The sequence below is a fragment of the Geotrypetes seraphini genome, chromosome 3 (genome assembly GCF_902459505.1).
Source record: "Geotrypetes seraphini chromosome 3, aGeoSer1.1, whole genome shotgun sequence".
NCBI classification, from domain to species: domain Eukaryota; kingdom Metazoa; phylum Chordata; class Amphibia; order Gymnophiona; family Dermophiidae; genus Geotrypetes; species Geotrypetes seraphini.
The window spans coordinates 314,452,480-314,469,923 of record NC_047086.1 but is presented as its reverse complement, the minus strand read 5'-3'; the positions used below and the strand labels follow the sequence as shown (position 1 = coordinate 314,469,923).

General features: G+C 42.4%; 1 protein-coding gene across 11 annotated transcripts in view; it reads right to left on the bottom strand.

Moving 5' to 3' along the window:
- PAK5 (p21 (RAC1) activated kinase 5) overlaps positions 1-17,444 on the bottom strand; it is a 287,465-nt gene that overhangs the window by 101,999 nt on the left and 168,022 nt on the right. For 9 of the 11 annotated variants that reach the window (XM_033938815.1, XM_033938812.1, XM_033938811.1 and 6 more), the window contains 2 exons: positions 13,444-13,667; positions 3,975-4,088 (listed from right to left, as the gene is read on the bottom strand). In XM_033938815.1, coding sequence (XP_033794706.1) covers positions 3,975-4,088; positions 13,444-13,647 — 318 coding nt within the window. In that variant the 5' untranslated portion in view covers positions 13,648-13,667. The remainder of the gene's footprint in view (positions 1-3,974; positions 4,089-13,443; positions 13,668-17,444) is intronic. The other 2 variants (XM_033938820.1, XM_033938821.1) reach the window with 1 other exon arrangement.

Below are 17,444 nucleotides of genomic sequence, written 5' to 3'. Positions count from 1 at the left end.
AGATATTTGGGAGCCATTAACAAAGTATTGTAATGATTAGAAAAATCTTGTTTCCCTTAAATTTAGAAGTTCAATTATGAGGTGGGAGGGAGGGTATTTTTATTGTTACATGTTGTATAAGTATTGATTATATGATAGATAAGGGTGGGGAGGGGGGAGATAAGAGAATATTATATGCATCATTGTTGATTATTAAGTGATATATTTATGATTATTTGTATGGATATGTTATCACACTTATTATAAGTTTAAAAATGAATAAAGATTAAAAAAAGAAAAAAAAATATCACCGTCTCCTGTCGTTTCAAGCTGCAATATGGGATAAAGATCTGAATTCTCTAATAGCGGCCTCTTGCTCATATCAACATTTTAGGAAACAACTGAAAACGTATTTGTTTACAAGATTTTTAGTAAATGAATGTACATATTATATTCAACTGTATATGTGCAGTTTTTTAATTCTATTTTGTAAACCACATAGAACTTAATAGTATTGTGGTATAGAAATAAATTTTTATGTTATGTTATGTTTTCTAAAGGTTTTGCTATGCACAAGGCTGGTTTGATGTGCGACAAGGCCTTTTCTAAAACTGTATGGCTATTTATTTGTGGTCTTAGGGATGCAGTTTGGGTGAAGCAGAGGCACAATTACGGCATGCGGTGTTATCCTCTGAAACAGTGTTTCTTGAGTCGGTCCTGGAGTACTCTCTTGCCAGTCAGGTTTTCAGGATATTCACAACGAATATGCATGAGAGATTTTCGCACAATGGAGGCAGTATATGCAAATCAAATCTCTTGCATAACCACTGTGGATTATCCTGAAAACCTGACTTGCAAGGGGTATTCCAGGACTGACTTGGAGAACACTGCAAAATATGATCACACGCACACAGAGTACATGTACACATTTATACCATCTAAGGCAGTGTTCTTCAATGTGAGGCCCGGGGTCTAAAAGCAGCCCCTGGACATCTCTGGGGTGGCCCTCATTATCTTCTAGCTATTTTCCTGTGACTCTCTGCCCCTTTACCCAAGCTCATAACAGAAATGGGGAAGAGGATGGGGGGGTGGAGAGAGCAGGAAGAGCTACATTATTAAAGGATAAGGCATTTCTCAATAGATGAAGAGAATGTATTTGGAAATTCTACCTTTTTGAGGATACACACAATAAAAAGTTTGAAGGCAAGTTGGTAGAGTGAATGTCACTGACACACACTGATCAGCAGTGATGAGGCCTCACAAGACAAGATATCTGGTGGCTTTCCTTCAATTCATTTGGATTAAAGTGGCCTCGACTTAAAAAATTAGTGAAGACCACTAAACTATGGAGCAGGGGAGAACATCCAGAGACTTTTCCATTCTATAGAAAAAAAAAAAAAAAAGAGAGACCAACTGACTTTCACAACAAAATTCAAATTGATGGACTGCCCTGTTCCCAATCAGGTCAGTGAACCCACTATTTTCAAAGACAAACCGCAGACCTCACAGCACACCCTGAAGAAAGCCACAGCATGGTGACCCAAAAACCTGCAAAAAGCATGTTTTGAGAGTATTTGCATGCCAATGGGGCTGGGTTCTGGAAGCCTATTTTATAAAAGCAAATAGGCACTTTTGTACTACTTGGACAGAGGAGTCCCCTTACCAAACTGTCACCAAACTAGGAAAACCCTTGGTACATTTTGCCCTTAAAAATGAAACTCAGATCCTACAGGCAGGCAAAATACAAAATATCATGGCACACAGGATTTTTATTTCATGATATACAAATTTTATTTTGTTTATAAATCAAAAACTAAACTAAAATCAGAGTTTTTGTCCAATACAATGCATATATCACTCATGTCATCGATTCTAAAATCTTGTTTCCCTTAAATTTACAAGTTCAATTATGGGGTGGGAAGGAGGGTATTTTTATTGTTACATGTATTGATTATATGATAGATAAGGGTGGGGAAGGGGGGAGATAAGAGAATATTATTTGTATCATTGATGATTATTAAGTGATATATTTATGGTTATTTGTATGGATATGTTATCACACTTATTATAAGTTTAAAAATGAATAAGGATTTAATTTAAAAAAAAATTAATGATTTTTTGTGGATAGTTCTTCAGATTTGTTTTTTGACTGGCATAACATAATGCAAGTCTAGTGGGCCGCAGTGGAAAAATTTTTAGCTTGAGGGTTAAGAAGACAATGGAAAGAATTATGATGCCTGAAGACAAAGTTTATTTTCTGCATCAATCGCTGCAGGAGACACAGATAATACTATACTGCCAACCCTACAGAGTGCTTGAGCACATTTGTCTTTTGAACACTGCAAAAAACTTTTCTAATCAATTGAGGTATTTTCAGGAACATCTCAAAACAAGGTAGAAGCAGCTGATGACATCTGACAGAGGTAGAATTACTAAAAAATCTGTAAAATAAAACAAGTTATTATTATGAGGGAGGGAGCCTGTGTGCTGTGGCGAAACAACTCATATGTGATTTGCTTTGTTTCAAAACAATGCATGTTACATTTTGCCTACCTACCACATCCTGTGCTAAAATTACACATGCTGTCAGAAGGCATACGCAGTGTTTCTCCCAATTGCATCCTTGGCTTTTATTTCTGGATGACTCATTAATTGATTAAATACATATTTTGAGATACATTTTTATTGGATGTTCTTTGCTCTTTTGGATTTTTTTTTTTTTGTTTTGTTTCCCTATTTTGTTCCAGGGCTTCCCCCTACCAGCCTGTATATGCCAACCACATGCAACCACTCATTATCAGTGCTGTTAGTTGGGTAGTGGGCACCAGGCTCAGGTATAACAGGTGGTTGGTCATAGAGAGAGAAGAGGAGTTGTTTCTACTTTGATATTTGCTTCCGGTGTCTTGGTTTCAGTGCAATCCAGGTGTTCCCCGCCTCCCCCATTTCCCCCCCCTTTTTTTAAATTCCTTTTCGTCAGTGCTAGATCGTACATTCATCTTACAGACTGTTTGTTTATCATTATTCAAAAGCTGGTAGAGAGAAATGGCAGAGCATGGGATCTAGAAGAATGGGGAGTGGAAGGAGAGATGCTGGACCTGGGAGGACAATGGTCAGGAAGAACAGAGAAAAAAAAAAAGCCCAGTCTGTGGCACAGTGGTTAAAAAACTATCGCCTCAGCACATTGAGGGTGTGGACTCAAACCCACACTGCTCCTTGTGACTTAATACCCCCTTTGCCCCAGGTACATTACATAGATTGTGAGCCCACCAGGACAGACAGGGAAAAACGCTTGAGTACCTGAATAAATTCATGTAAACCGTTCTGAGCTACTCTGGGAAAACGTGTTTGAGGCCTATGCAGAAGAGGACAGAGCTTGCAGGGATGGGGCAGAGACAGGAAAAGAACTTGCTGGGACGGAAACAGGAAAATGAGTTCCCGTGAGGACGGGGAAAAAATTTGTCCCCATGTCATTCTCTAATAAGAACATAAGAATAGCCTTAATAGATCAGACCAATGTTCCAATTAGCCCAGGATTCTGTCTTCACAGAGGCCAATCCGGGTCACAAGTACCTGGCAAAAAACCAAATAGTAACAGCATTCCATGCCACGGATCCAGGGACTGATAGTAAGGACTTAGAAGAGGTTACACAAACCAGCACCCCAAGCAGGAGCTATAAACACAACTAGCAAAAGAGATGCCTCAACCATTCCTTGCCAGGCTGCCTTTAGGACACAGGTGTCAAAGTCGGTCCTCGAGGGCCGGAATCCAGTCGGGTTTTCAGGATTTCCCCAATGAATATGCATGAGATCTATGTGCATGCACTGCTTTCAATGCATATTCATTGGGGAAATCCTGAAAACCCGACTGGATTACGGCCCTTGAGGAGGGACTTTGACACCCCTGCTTTAGGACATTCAGTAGGAGATGGTATGGCAACAATGCACTATGCAGCATGTACAGCTAGTTTTAAACTGTGTCCCAGGGTTTGACTAACCTCACAGTTGCAGGGAAGAATCTGAATGTTAAGGTCTTTTGGCAACGCAGTTCCAAAACTCCTCATCCGTTGAATCACCCTCCATGTGCATAGCTGGCACTCCCATGGATAGTCCTGAAAACAATTCAGGGCTGAAATTAAGGATTGCAGAGTCAGATGTGAAGAGGCCTTGGGGTTACCTCCCCTCTAAACTAGAGAGAGGAAAGTATCTCCCTTTATGGGTGACCGCTTCATCTCTATCTCTTTGCTGAAGGGGCCAAATTACTAGGAGGGGGTGCTGAAAAGTTCTCAGCCCAACCAACTTCCTAAATTCTAAGGGGTTCATAATAATAAAAAAAAAAGTCTATAAAGTGTCCTAAATGGCTTCTTGGACGATCAAAAAGCCTGATCGTCCAAGTACCCATAACCAAAGCTGGTTTTAGACGTATCTAAAACCAGCTTAGGCTTTTCCCCTGCCACTAAACGCACAGAGAGAAAAGAGGCGTGTTTAGAGGAGGGGAAAGGGCGGGAGGTGGGCCGATCTACACCTAGGCGTGCAGCAGGTATAACTAAAACCTTAGGCAGGTTGCCTAGTCGGCACTTACACCTTTTTGACTTAGACGAAGTCAAAACAGGTCTACGTGCCGAAAAAGGGGTCGCTGAGCTGATGGTGGCTGCTGCGATCAGCTCAGCGGCCCCAGCAGCCTGCCTACCCCCTACAGCAATGATCGCGGCAGGAGAGATGTCTCATCATCCCTACCGCGATGCCATCACTCCTCTACCCGAACTGCCGCGACCCATGGCAGGAGAGATGCCCTAACAAAACAAACCTCCTTTTGGACGTTTTTTTTGGTTATGGACATTTTCCCTGCTTCTGCTTTCAACGTTTAAGGCCTTAGGCCAAAAAGGGACTTAGACAGTTTTTTTGATTATGCCCCTCCATGCATTATTTTGCCAATGTAACTGAAAATAGTGTTATTTTATTTTGCAATGTGCCAATTTGCAGAATTATATTGCTATGTTTTGACAGAATATTGATTGAACCATGTCAATGAAAACTGTGGAATTTTCAAGTGTGGAACTTTGAGCTGTCATGAAGTTCCTATTCCTGCAGAAGAAAACTCCAAAGGAAATCCATGAATGTATGATGCAAACATTGAGTGATAAATGCCCATCATACTCCACAGGAAAGAAGAAGTGGTGTGTAAACTTTCAGCATGGAGATTTTGAGACTGACGATGCAGCAAGGTCTGGGAGGCCTGAAACGGTGTCAACTCCTGAAATTGTTGACCCATGTCTATGACTTGATTTTGGCAGATCAGTGAATATTGGCTAAAACAATTGCTGAGACACTAAAGGTATCCAGGGACTGTGTCGGGTGTATAATCCACGCACAGCTGGGTATGCAGAAGCTGCCAATCAAGTGGGTGACCAAATGTTTGAATGCTGATGAGAAATGTCATCGAGGGAACACTTCTAAGTTTATTTTGCAGCATTTTCAGCGAGCTGGTGCCAACATTTTGGAAAGTTACTGTTGATGAAACATGGTTACACCACTATGATCCTGCTCCATTTTTTGAAATTTATGTTTTAAATTGTGGGTTTTTAGAGAATAAGGCTCCCATTTCAGTACTTTTTAGAAAATTAAAAAACAGTGCTATTTGTGACTGTGTACACTCGCTGCTTGCTGTAACTATACAGTGCTTCCCCGCGAATTCGCAGTCCCAGTCATTCAAGGTATTTTCCAATTGCGAATGACCGGGCAGGAGAGGGCAGCCGGAGCACTGGCGAGTGAAGGAAATCACTCGCGGTATGCTCCAACTGCTTCTTCCTGCAGTAAAGTCGGGCCTCACCAATCAGGAGCTGCTTTGACACACAGCTTCTGATTGGTCCACCAGTGCTCCGGCTGCCCTCTCCTGTCTCCTCTGCTAAAAACCGAATTTGCAGTTCTTCAACATTCGCGGGGGGTCCTGGAACAGAACCCCCGCGAATATCGGGGGAGTACTGTACAGACTTTTCTGGGCTCCTGACAGAGGCACATTTTGCTAAATCCTGGCTATGTCAGGTCATAGGTACTAGTATATTTGGATACTTCAATGTATGCTGTAGAGAATGACACTGTGGCTGTTACCTGCGGCTATCTATGAGTAACCCACAGAGACGGTGTACACTGCGGGCACGGGGACATGGCCATCCACCGCCCCATGGAGCGGTGAATGGCCTTGTCCCCGCAGGTAAGGGAGCGAATGCGCGGTCACTGATCTTGCGCGGCCCTCTCCCTCCTTCCTACCTACTGAATCTATCTCCCTCCCTCCCCCTTACCTTTGTGGCGCGTTGTGGTGTTAGTAAAGTAACTTGCTCAAAGCTGGCCGAGCCTGCCTGCAGTCACGTGTGTGTGAGTGGAAGCTTCTCCTCTGACGCAACTTCCCACACACACGTGACTTCAGGCAGGCTAACACGCCGCAAAGGTAAGGGGGAGGGAGGAGATTCTCAGGCCGCGCAAGAGGTGCTGAAGGTCAGTAAGGTGGTGATAGGGAAGGGTGGTGGTGGGGAGAAGACGCTGAAGGGAAAAAATGAGGAAGGCAGAGTGGGCAGAAGACGCTGAAGGGAAATGGGGAAGACAGAGTGGGCAGAAGACGCTGAAGGGAAATGGGGAAGACAGAGTGGGGAGAAGATGCTGAAGGGAAAAAATGAGGAAGGCAGAGTAGGTAGAAGACGCTGAAGGGAAATGGGAAAGACAGAGTGGGGAGAAGACGCTGAAGGGAAAAAATGAGGAAGGCAGAGTGGGCAGAAGACGCTGAAGGGAAATGGGGAAGACAGAGTGGGGAGAAGACGCTGAAGGGAAATGGGGATAACAGAGTGGGGAGAAGACGCTGGAAGGGAAGAAGATAGAGATGCCAGACTATGGGGGGAGTAGAGGGAAGAAGATGGGTGCCAGACCAATTGGGGGGAGGGGTGAAGGGAGTGGCAAGGTAACAGAGCAAACGGAAGGTGCTGAGAGAAGGCAGACAGTGGATGGAAGGAATTGAATGAGAAGATGAGGAAAGCAGAAACCAGACAATAAAGGTAGAAAACAAAAATTCTATTTATTTATTTTATTTAATTTTTATTTTTTTGCTTTAGGATAAAAATTTATAAACTTATTTATAAATTTATTTAATTTTTATTTTTTTGCTTTAGGATAAAAATTTATAAACAAAGCCCTTCCAGCTGAACATCTCTTTCTCTAGTTTAGCAGCCAGAACTTTGATTTATAAGGAAGGAATAAGCTAAATATTGCAGTATTGAGGCTTGTATTGATGCTGCAGGGATAGTAGTTGAGGGGATGGGGACAGGGACAGTGGTTGCGGGGTGGGGACAGTAATTGTGGGGATCGAGACAGGGTGGAGACAGTGGTCGCAGGGACGGGGTGGTGACAGGGATGGTGGTCGCTGGGTTGGGGCAGTGAAAGGGACAAATTTTTTCCCCTTGTCATTCTCTAGTATGCTGTACTGGAACTCTGGTGTTCTCGATCTCATTTTCTTGGTTGTCCCCACTGTGTGCTGCTTATATCTTTTAGGTGCTCTCATCTTAGCATACACATCTGCTCCTGCTCTAAGGCAAGGTGAAATGCACATGGATGAGAGAAAGCAGTTCTTACATGCACTTTTCCTACTCTAATTTAGCTCCTCCCCTTTTATGCCATAGAACTGACAGAATGGACACTTTAACCTGCACTAGGGAGCCATTTTCAAGCAGGAAATATAAGGAAAAAAAGCATAGAAAGTTTTAAAGATTGCCCTCCCCATGTTTATCCACTCATTATTTATTTATTTATTTTAAGAATTTCTATACCGTTTACAACTAAATGGTTACCAGAATATACATACATAATCTTAAAACATAATAAAATAAACATGCAAACAAGCCTTAAAATTCATAGCTAAAAAATACTAAAATGAATTTGCATAGAAACAGACCTTAAGAACAACATAATTAATGGCATATCATAGACACAAATTACATTCCTGCTTAATTAGAACATACGCAGGCACTGGTCTTTGACCTAAGGGCTGCCGTAGGAGTGGACTGCAGGCCACGATGGACCACTGGTCTGACCCAGCAGCGGCAGTTCTTATGTTCTTAATAACTTAACTTTAGATCATAAACAGTTCATCAGGTTTACCCAAAAAAGGTATGTCTAAAAGAAAGTATCAACAACTCACTGTGTTTTAAGTAATTTTCTAAACATACCTCTCACAACAAATCTGTAGCTGTCTACCAGAGAGTTCCAAATCCTAAGTCCTGCACAGCAAAAGGTCTTTTTGCTAGTATCAATTAACCATGGATTCACAGACGTCTTCAGCAAGGCCAAATTCTCAAAACGCAAAGATCTTTTTGGAATACAGTACTCTCCCAATATTTGCGGGGGTTCCATTCCAGAAACTCCAGCGAATTTTGAAAAACCACAAATATGGTTTTTAGCAGGGGAGTCAGGAGAGGGCAGTCAGAGCACCGGCGAGTGAAGGAAATCATTCGCAGTATGCTCCGACTGCCTCTTCCTGTACTAAAGTCAGGCCTCACCAATCAGGAGCTGCTTTGACACACAGCCCAGATTTATTATTTTATTTCTGATGGCACTTCTTGCCAACTACCTTAGCTATCTATTTCGCTACTTCCTGAATGTAAACTCATGCTCTGATTTCATTTAATGTGAAAGGAATATTTAGCATTTTGAACACTAGATGGCGCATTTGTATCAGCATTTTTGGAACTAAATCAGTTGCACTTTCATTTTATTTACCAGCTTCTTAATTGCCTTTTCAGTTACAACTGCCTAAAGTGATTACAGCTAGAAGAAATCCATTGCATAACAAACAGATGAGACAGTAATAACAAATTAAATAGTAAACCATATATCAGATATAGATTCCACATGCTGGCATATGGTAGGTATAAAAAAATTAACTGTAGAGCATATAGTTTTTGTTAAAGTGAAACATTTGACAAAATTATTTTCAGTAGGTATAACTAAATCTACCCACACAATTGCCCCCCAAAAGGTAACTGACTGAGGAAGTACTTAGAAGCAGCATCCATGATCCACAGAAATAGCCAGAAATAACCAGAAGCAACTCACAATAGAGCAGGGGAAAACACTAGATCATACAGGAGGTCAGCCAAAAAGGCCACACTGACACCAGCTGGATGACCTCAATGGACTGGAATTTGGTGGCAGCCAGTATAGTATTGCTCTGACCACACAGCCTCCAAAAATGGCGGCCTGAATACAAGCCATCCAACAGAAGCAGCCCAGACAAAGCTGTCTCTCCCCCTGCTTACTGTGCAGCTCTCCAAGTTCAGAACCCACCTGCATCACTGTGAAAACCATGTCCACCATGTGCATTAGTGTTCCACCTTAAGACATTGACAGTTCTTCTGCACCTCCTCCGGGCCAACGGAATAGAGGCTATCCAGAGCCCTGGCTGCCCTGAAGACCCCTTATGGGGATCCCCATTCTACGAACATCAGAGGAAAAAGCTTCATGGTGGAAAATGCTTAGGGGGCCCTGCCAAACCCTTTAAAAGAGGGACCCTTTCAGAGAGGTCAGACACAATGGCCTCCAAGACAGCAGGAATCAGACGAGAGAGGTCCTGACATTGAAAGCAGCTAGTTCACATGCGATTACTCATCTTCTTCCTCCTAAGGGGCAGAATCCAACTCAGCATGTAAATCCGAGGGGGACTGGGGGGTCAGTGAATGCACCCCTGGTGGTGCACTGCCTTGAAGCCCAACATGCTTTTAGTTCACTGCGGTGTGTGGTGATTGATCATCTCCCCTGTTCTGTGAGACATGGTGACTGGAGACATCAGTTACGTCAGAGGGAACAAAGATGGATCTACAATCTACAAACCGTCCACCCAGCTGGGCTGAATGCCCAAATTGAATGGGCGGCGTTCTTTGGTTGAAGCTGGCTGGGGATTGGTCTGACTGGAAGGGGGAGGAGTCTGTACTCCATTTTGAAAACACTGGTTGCTGGAGTATCCCACATCTCAGCTTCTATGTGTGTGGATGTGAGCAGTTGGAGCACTTGGAGAGCCTCTACAGTTGCTGGTGGAGTAGGCTGGAATCATTCCCCTGACGCAGCTCAGCGAAACGGAGGTTTCCCCGTCGGGAAAGAGTGGCTGTGGGGCTAGGCAGGCTTGCATTTTTTGGATGCATGGAAGACAGCCTGGACAGCTAAGTGTTTGTTTGTTTTTTCCTGCTTACCATTGACTGTGTTTGAGACTCATATATGTGCTGCTTGCTTTACTCACATTTTTTGAAGTTTTGTAATTTGGCGTGCTAGAGTTTTTTTGAGGTGGTTCCTACGAGGGCTACTATAGTGTTTCTCACTGCTGAGTGAACTGATACATTTTGGACCTTGCTTAATGGTTGTTTATAAGTGGAATTTTTTGTCATATGAAGATGAACTGAGGCTTTTTCTCTACTTGTTTTCCTTTTTTTCTTTCTTTTTTTCTTGTGTTAAGTGAATGAGTGGGTCTTTGTATGAGTGCAGTGGGTAGACCTGGTAGTGTCTAAGTAGGTTCCTCCTATGGTTTCCAATAGGGCATAATTTATTAGTTTTAGGGGTCAGTGAATGTCCCTGGGTCTTCCAAAAACCAAGATGAGCTACTCTGCCTCTGCAGTGATCTATATCCCTTGTGACATTAAGGTCTCACTGTGAGGCCCTGGCTGAGCCCTGCCAGGCCTCTTAAGGGCCCACTACTTGCTAAGGTGCTATCTTCTGCCTGCAGCATCTGCTTGACCATCTGAGCCAAGCTCCAGAACCAAAAAATAATTTGGGGCTCCCTTGGGGGCCCTAATGGGACACTCCAGGACCCCTGTATGGGTGGGGGAGAGAACCTCCTTCTACCAGGCCTCAATGGGGACTGGGAAGCCATCAGCTGCTGAAAAACTGCAGCAGGAAAAAGAGAGGAATCCAAAATGGTCACAATTCCTGTAAAAAAGTCATCAGGATTTAAGAGTTGGGGCTTCTATGCTGAGAAGCTATAGAGCAGTTCAGGCACCTCCCTTTCATCCCAGGCTATTTTTTTTTTTTTTGTAACATAACTCTTTGAAACAAGACTTTCATTCACATCAATAAAATACAAGAATCTACCAGACCCTCCCCCTCCCCCGAGGTTCTGTGAAATGCAAGTAGTAATAGGCAATATTACATAACAGACCCCCTACTTTCACACAAAGTAATATATTGTTTCCACTGCTGCAAAAACCTTTCGTCTATGATGTTTCATAGCTGTCAACTTAAATATGCGAGACATAGTCCATTTTTTTGTACCACTTGGGCTTCAGATGGAGTAAAGACTTGGTGCCATGCCGCTACCAGCACCAAGCGAGCTACTATAACTAGAGTTGCTATAAGTTTGTAAAACTTAGATGGTACTCCATCAGGTTTCATGTTTAATAATGCACCCCCCTGTCCCTGTTTAACAACAAGCACCCCACAAATATCTGACATTATAGAGAAAACCATATCCCAGAATAAATCCACCTTGGGGCAAGTCCACCAGATATGTTCAAAGGACACCTTGTGTCCCCACATTGCTTCCAACAGGCATCAGAAATACTAGGATTAATCTTATGTAGTTGCAAAGGAGTGTAATACCATAAGAACATAAGAATAGCCTTACTGGGTCAGACCAATGGTCCATCAAGCCCAGTAGCCCGTTCTCACGGTGGCCAATCCAGGTCAGTAGTACCTGGCCAAAACCCAAAGAGTAGCAACATTCCATGCTACCGATCCAGGGCAAGCAGAGGCTTCGCCCAAGTCTTAATAACAGACTATGGACTTTTCCTCCAGGAATCTGTCCAAACCTTTCTTAAACCCAGCTACGCTAACCACTTTTACCACAGGTACAAGATTTTATAGCCATTTTCTATCATATTGCTTGTTATGGAAACTTTAAGTATAGAGCGCAAGAGATTCCTCCACTGCGCCAATGTAAGCATTCGCTGTAACATAGCCTCCCAGGGGGCAAAATATTGCACCAGCAGTTGGTCATGATATACCATGAAGTGATACAGGCGAGAGATATAGTCCCTTCCACTGGACCCCTCCCAGACTCGGTCCCATGCTGTAGTCATCCCAGGCTATTTTCAAAGCTGGAAACTGTGAGTCACAGTAGGGAAAGATGGAATCAATAACTGTGTTCAGCTGCTGGCTTTTGCAGACAGCCCAGTGTCAGCTGATAGACATATCTAGCAATATATGGTCGGCTCATGTGGATCTGCCTCTGCACTCAGGCTGACTTTGTTCAGGGGCTCTGGCTAGAAAATGATATGAGGACAAATTTTTCCCCATCCCTGTGGGATCTCAATATCCCTGGCCCCTGTGAGTTCTGTCTCTCTCCCATTCCTGCAAGCCCTGCCATAACCGCAGAGATTTTTTGTAAAAAATTCACTTAGGGCTCCTTTTACGAAGGTGCGCTAGTGGTTTTAACGCGCGCTTAGCGCACACTACAATGCTAGATGCTAACGCCTCCATAGAGCTGGCGTTAGTATTTTCTGCGTAGGGTGGGCTTAGCGTGCACAGCATTGTAGCGTGCGCTAAAAACGCTAGTGCACCTTCGCAAAAGGAGCCCCTAAACAAGTGTACAAGGCTTAACGAGGTAGACAAGTAAGGCGTATGGGCTACAAGGGGAGAGGAACCTGCTCACCTCATAAAGGTTCCCCATGGAGTTGAGCTAATACTTCACCCAGTGCCTCCTACAAAGTGCAACACAGTACCAGGTCTGGTCTGAGTGCTGAAAACCTGGGAGTGACCATTAGGCTCTACCGAGCTGTGCAGTTGTGGCCTGCCTGAACCACTGAGCACCAGCCCTTATACCAGTGAGCTCACTGGAAGAAATTCATTTTTCTGTACTTCCATCTGCTGGCAGAAGGGGATAACACCTGTTCATCTGGGATAGTACTGTCCCAGACACCAAGGAAGAATGATTTTTAAAAAACTAGCAATGTATACTTCCTTCTGCCTTTTTAGGGCAATAAGTCCATTCTGGCTGATTTGTGGGAAAATGCAAAAAGTATGTTTCACTTACTATCTCTGGAAAAGAAATTACTGCCTTTTGCATTTGAAATATTGGGGATCTGAAGGGGCATGCAGAAGTCCAATATATATTATGGTTGGACATACTACCTAGATTACAAGTAGACACAATTAATTTTTTAGCATAAGCAGGTTTCCTTTCTACTACTATTGCAGGATAGTACTCATACATATAGAGTAATTTGAAATATTCTCAACACATACACATCATCAAAAGTCCCACTGTTGCAAAATTTCATTTATTTCCCAGGGCAAAAAAATGTTTTTATCACCCTCTTTTTGCTTCTCTGTCTATATGTATGAAACACTATTTCTTTTACAAGCTGTTGCACTATGGTCACATTTTTACAGATACCATGTTAACATCTGTAGCATCTAGTAATGGCAATCATCGTACCATACCTTCATAGGTGCAAGCTGTATTGGTGTAATACATGAAGGATCTACCATAGGTTTAGGCCTGTTTGCTGTATCGGCCAGCAAGCTATGCCACTGTTGAGGAAGTCCTGTAAACTTTTGCTCTCGGTGATCAAATCCTGTATGAACCCTGTGTTCAAAGTTTGAAGGCCCCGAAATTTCTATCTTTTTCTTTTTCTTTCCAAACATGGTGGACAAGCCTGGTACACCTGGAAGGGAAAAAGAACATTGAAATGTGAAGCATCTCTTAAGATTTTGAAAATTATTATGGATCCTTCTATTTCTCTAGAGTTGCACATACACAAGCTGAGAAAAACTTTTTGCAACTTACATCAAGAAAATATTTTCTTTCATATCATTCAAAACATTAACACTAGTCCTTATTTTGCCTCAGCTAGACCACGGTGATGATTTATATTCAGGATGTTCAGATAAACAATTGAAATACGTACTCGTATCTTCAATCACTTTAGAGCAGCGGTCTCAAACTCAAACCTTTTGCAGGGCCATATTTTGGATTTGTAGGTACTTGGAGGGTCTCAGAAAAAAAACAGTTAATGTCATATTAAAGAAGTGACAATTTTGCAAGAGGTAAAACTCTTTATAATTTATAAATCTTTCCTTTTGGCTAAGTCTTAATAATAATATTATAATTTATAGCTAAAGAGACATATGATGAAGAGATTGTTTTATTTTACTTTTGCGATTATGATAAACATATAGATGGCCTCAAAATAGTACCTGGTGGGCCACAAGTTTGAGACCACTGCTTTAGAGTATGGCTGATGGACTGATTTCTAATGCTAAGAGATTTGATCATGTAAAGCAGGGGTGTCCAACCTGAGGCCCGAGGGCCGCATGCAGCCCAGTGAAGTATTTTGTGCGGCCCCGGTCGAGGGCGATGCAGTGTTTTCCTCTGCTGTCCCTGGGTGTTTACCACCTTACCAGCTCCTTCCTCTGTCTTGCTGCAGTGTTTGCGCGTTTGTGTGGCCCCAGAAATATTTTTTTCGGCCAATGCGGCCCAGGGAAGCCAAAAAGTTGGACACCCCTGATGTAAAGCCTCTTTTGAGTAATCTACATTGGGTGCCAATTGCAGCTCATATACACTTTAAACAATTCATATTTGGAAAAGCTCTAAAGCAGGGTTGTCCAAACTTCAGTCCTCGAGGGTCGCAATCCAGTAGGGTTTTCTGGATTTCCCCAATGAATTTCCATCAAATCTATTTGCATGAACTGCTTTAGATCTCATGCATATTCATTTGGGAAATCCTAAAAACCTGACTTGGTAAGGGTTGAGTTTGGACCGCTTTCAGCAAAGTGTCCCTTGAAGAAGGCGTCCTATATACGCTGAACCTGGGATCCTTGTTGGGACCTACTAGTTTTAATAAAGACTTGTTTTGGTTGTAAAGACACCCTCCTTGTCTATCCTTGCTGTTTTTGTTTAAATATCCTCCGAGACAGGAACTTTGTGAGAACATGTAAAAATAAAAAAATCACGATTGTCAGCTTTATAGGCTTACCTATAAAATTGCACAAGTAACAAGAGAAAATAGCATTGAGATACTTCCCATTGTGTATTTAGTTATAAAACCAGGATTTGGGGTGGTTGTTTTTTGAGAGGGTACTCAGTGGCACTGAGTACTGGCACCTTTTCTATTGCTTAATAAAAATGACTCTGCCGGATTGGTTGATTCTTGAAACTCATCTTATGGCCCCACTTCATCTTAGCCATATTTTGAGCATCAAGCTTTCCAGAATTTACAAAGACAATATTATTTTGCATTCAACTTGGACTACGTTAAAATTTATAGATTGTTTAACTCCTGTCCCAATACAGCAAACCAAATGTTAATCCCTATGGTTGAACTCCAAGATAGGAATCGGCGAGTCTAAAATTCTTTGGAAACATTGGTTAAAGGCAGGCATTCGTACTCTAAGGCAGTGATTCCCAACCCTGTCCTGGAGGAACACCAGGCCAATCGGGTTTTCAGGCTAGCCCTAATGAATATGCATGAGAGAGATTTGCATATGATGGAAGTGATAGGCATGCAAATTTGCTTCATGCATATTCATTAGGGCTAGCCTGAAAACCCATTTGGCCTGGTGTTCCTCCAGGACAGGGTTGGGAACCACTGCTCTAAGGGCTCCTTTTACAAAGCTGCTCTAGCGGTTTTAACGCACACTAAAATGCCACGTGTGCTAGATTCTAATGCCACCATTGAGCTGGCGTTAGTTTTTGGCGCGTAGCGCGGGGTTAGCACGCGCTAAAATCGCTAGCACAACTTTGTAAAAGGAGCCCTAAATGATATAATTTTGAATGGAAAAATGGTATCTTTATTACAGTTACAACAATCATTTGATATTTCAAAATCTCAAGGTTATAAATGGTTGCAGTTGAAACAGACCATTCAGAAAGGGTTCCCTGAATGGTACAATTTAAAAAGTCAGTATAGCTTGCCAGGTCTGTGTTTCCAGACAGATTTTCAAGGGCATCAGGACGCCAAGTGGTATAAATTAATATCTGAATATTTGGCGAAAAAAACCTAAAACAAGCTTGAGACATTTGGAGCATAAAAACAAAGCAGAATATTTCTGCTATGCAATGGCCTCGGATTTGAACCAGGAGTATAAGATGGACAGCATCAGCATCTATGAGACAAACTTGTTGGGTTTTTTTGTTATATAGAATATTTTGGACCCCTGTTCGTTTACAAAAATTGGATAACACAAAATCTAATAGATGCTGGCACTGTCAACTTGAAGTAGGGACACTGGATCATCTTTTATTTTATTGCCCGTTGATACTCAATTTCTGGAAGTTAATTTGGGGCAAAATAAACTTGGTTTTAGATGTCTCTATTCCACTGTCATACGACGTGAATTTATTTGGGACACTGTTAACACTTAATAGTCCAATTAACAAATATAAAAATAGATTTCTTATTATTATGACAGGGGTGGCCACACAATTAATTACTAGGAATTGGAAAAACTGGGATAGCGCCTTAATGCACGGAATAGCATATGCTAAATTGCCGCACATGCTAGCCGCTACCGCCACCTTTTGAGCAGGCGGTAGATTTTTGGCTAGCGCACACCATAGCATGCACTAATCCGGTGCGTGCGCTAAAACACATGGAGGGGCATAATCGAAAGAGACGTCTTAGTCCGTTTGTGTCTAAGTCACAAGTCGTCCAAAGTAACACATGCTGCAAAACTCGAACCTTCCATCACCAGATTGTTAACCACAACATCAGACCTCAAGACATTCCGTAAAGAAATCAAAACACTGCTGTTCAAAAAATATATACAATCTACCTAACCTCCCTCACCCCATCCCCCAAGAAACCAAAACACTGCCGTCCAAAACATCTTCCGATGTTATTAAGTCTTTACTATCATTCTGTTATTAAGTCTCTATCCTCAAACTGTATTCTCTATTGTCATGTACCATCCTGGAAATGTCCAGTTCTCTTCTTATGTAATCCGCTTTGAACCGCAAGGTACAAGCGGAATAAAAATCACTAATGTAATGTAATGTAATGTAAAAAACAACCTAGGACACATTTTTGAAAAATACCTCCAAAATTTTTTTTCTTTTGAAAATCATCTAACTATACATCCTGCCGATCTGATCGTCCAAGTCGCTAAATCGTCCATCTTTATACCACATTTTCATCCAACTTTTTGTCCATGTCAAAAATGCCTAGAACAAGCCCTGTTGGACGTGGGAGGGGTCTGCAAAGTGAAGGACTGAACACTCAGACATGCCACCTAAATAGTGGGGTACCTTACAAGGCACTGCTGTGAACTTCACAAAAAGGGTGCCATGTCTTCTCACTACAGCTCCCTTATAGGTCATGGTGAGCCCCCAAACCTCCTCCAGAATCCCCTAGACCCACTTATCTACCACCCTAATAGCCCTTATGGCTGCAGGAGCCACTTATATGCCAGTAAAAAAGGGCTTTGGGGGTGTATAGGGGAGT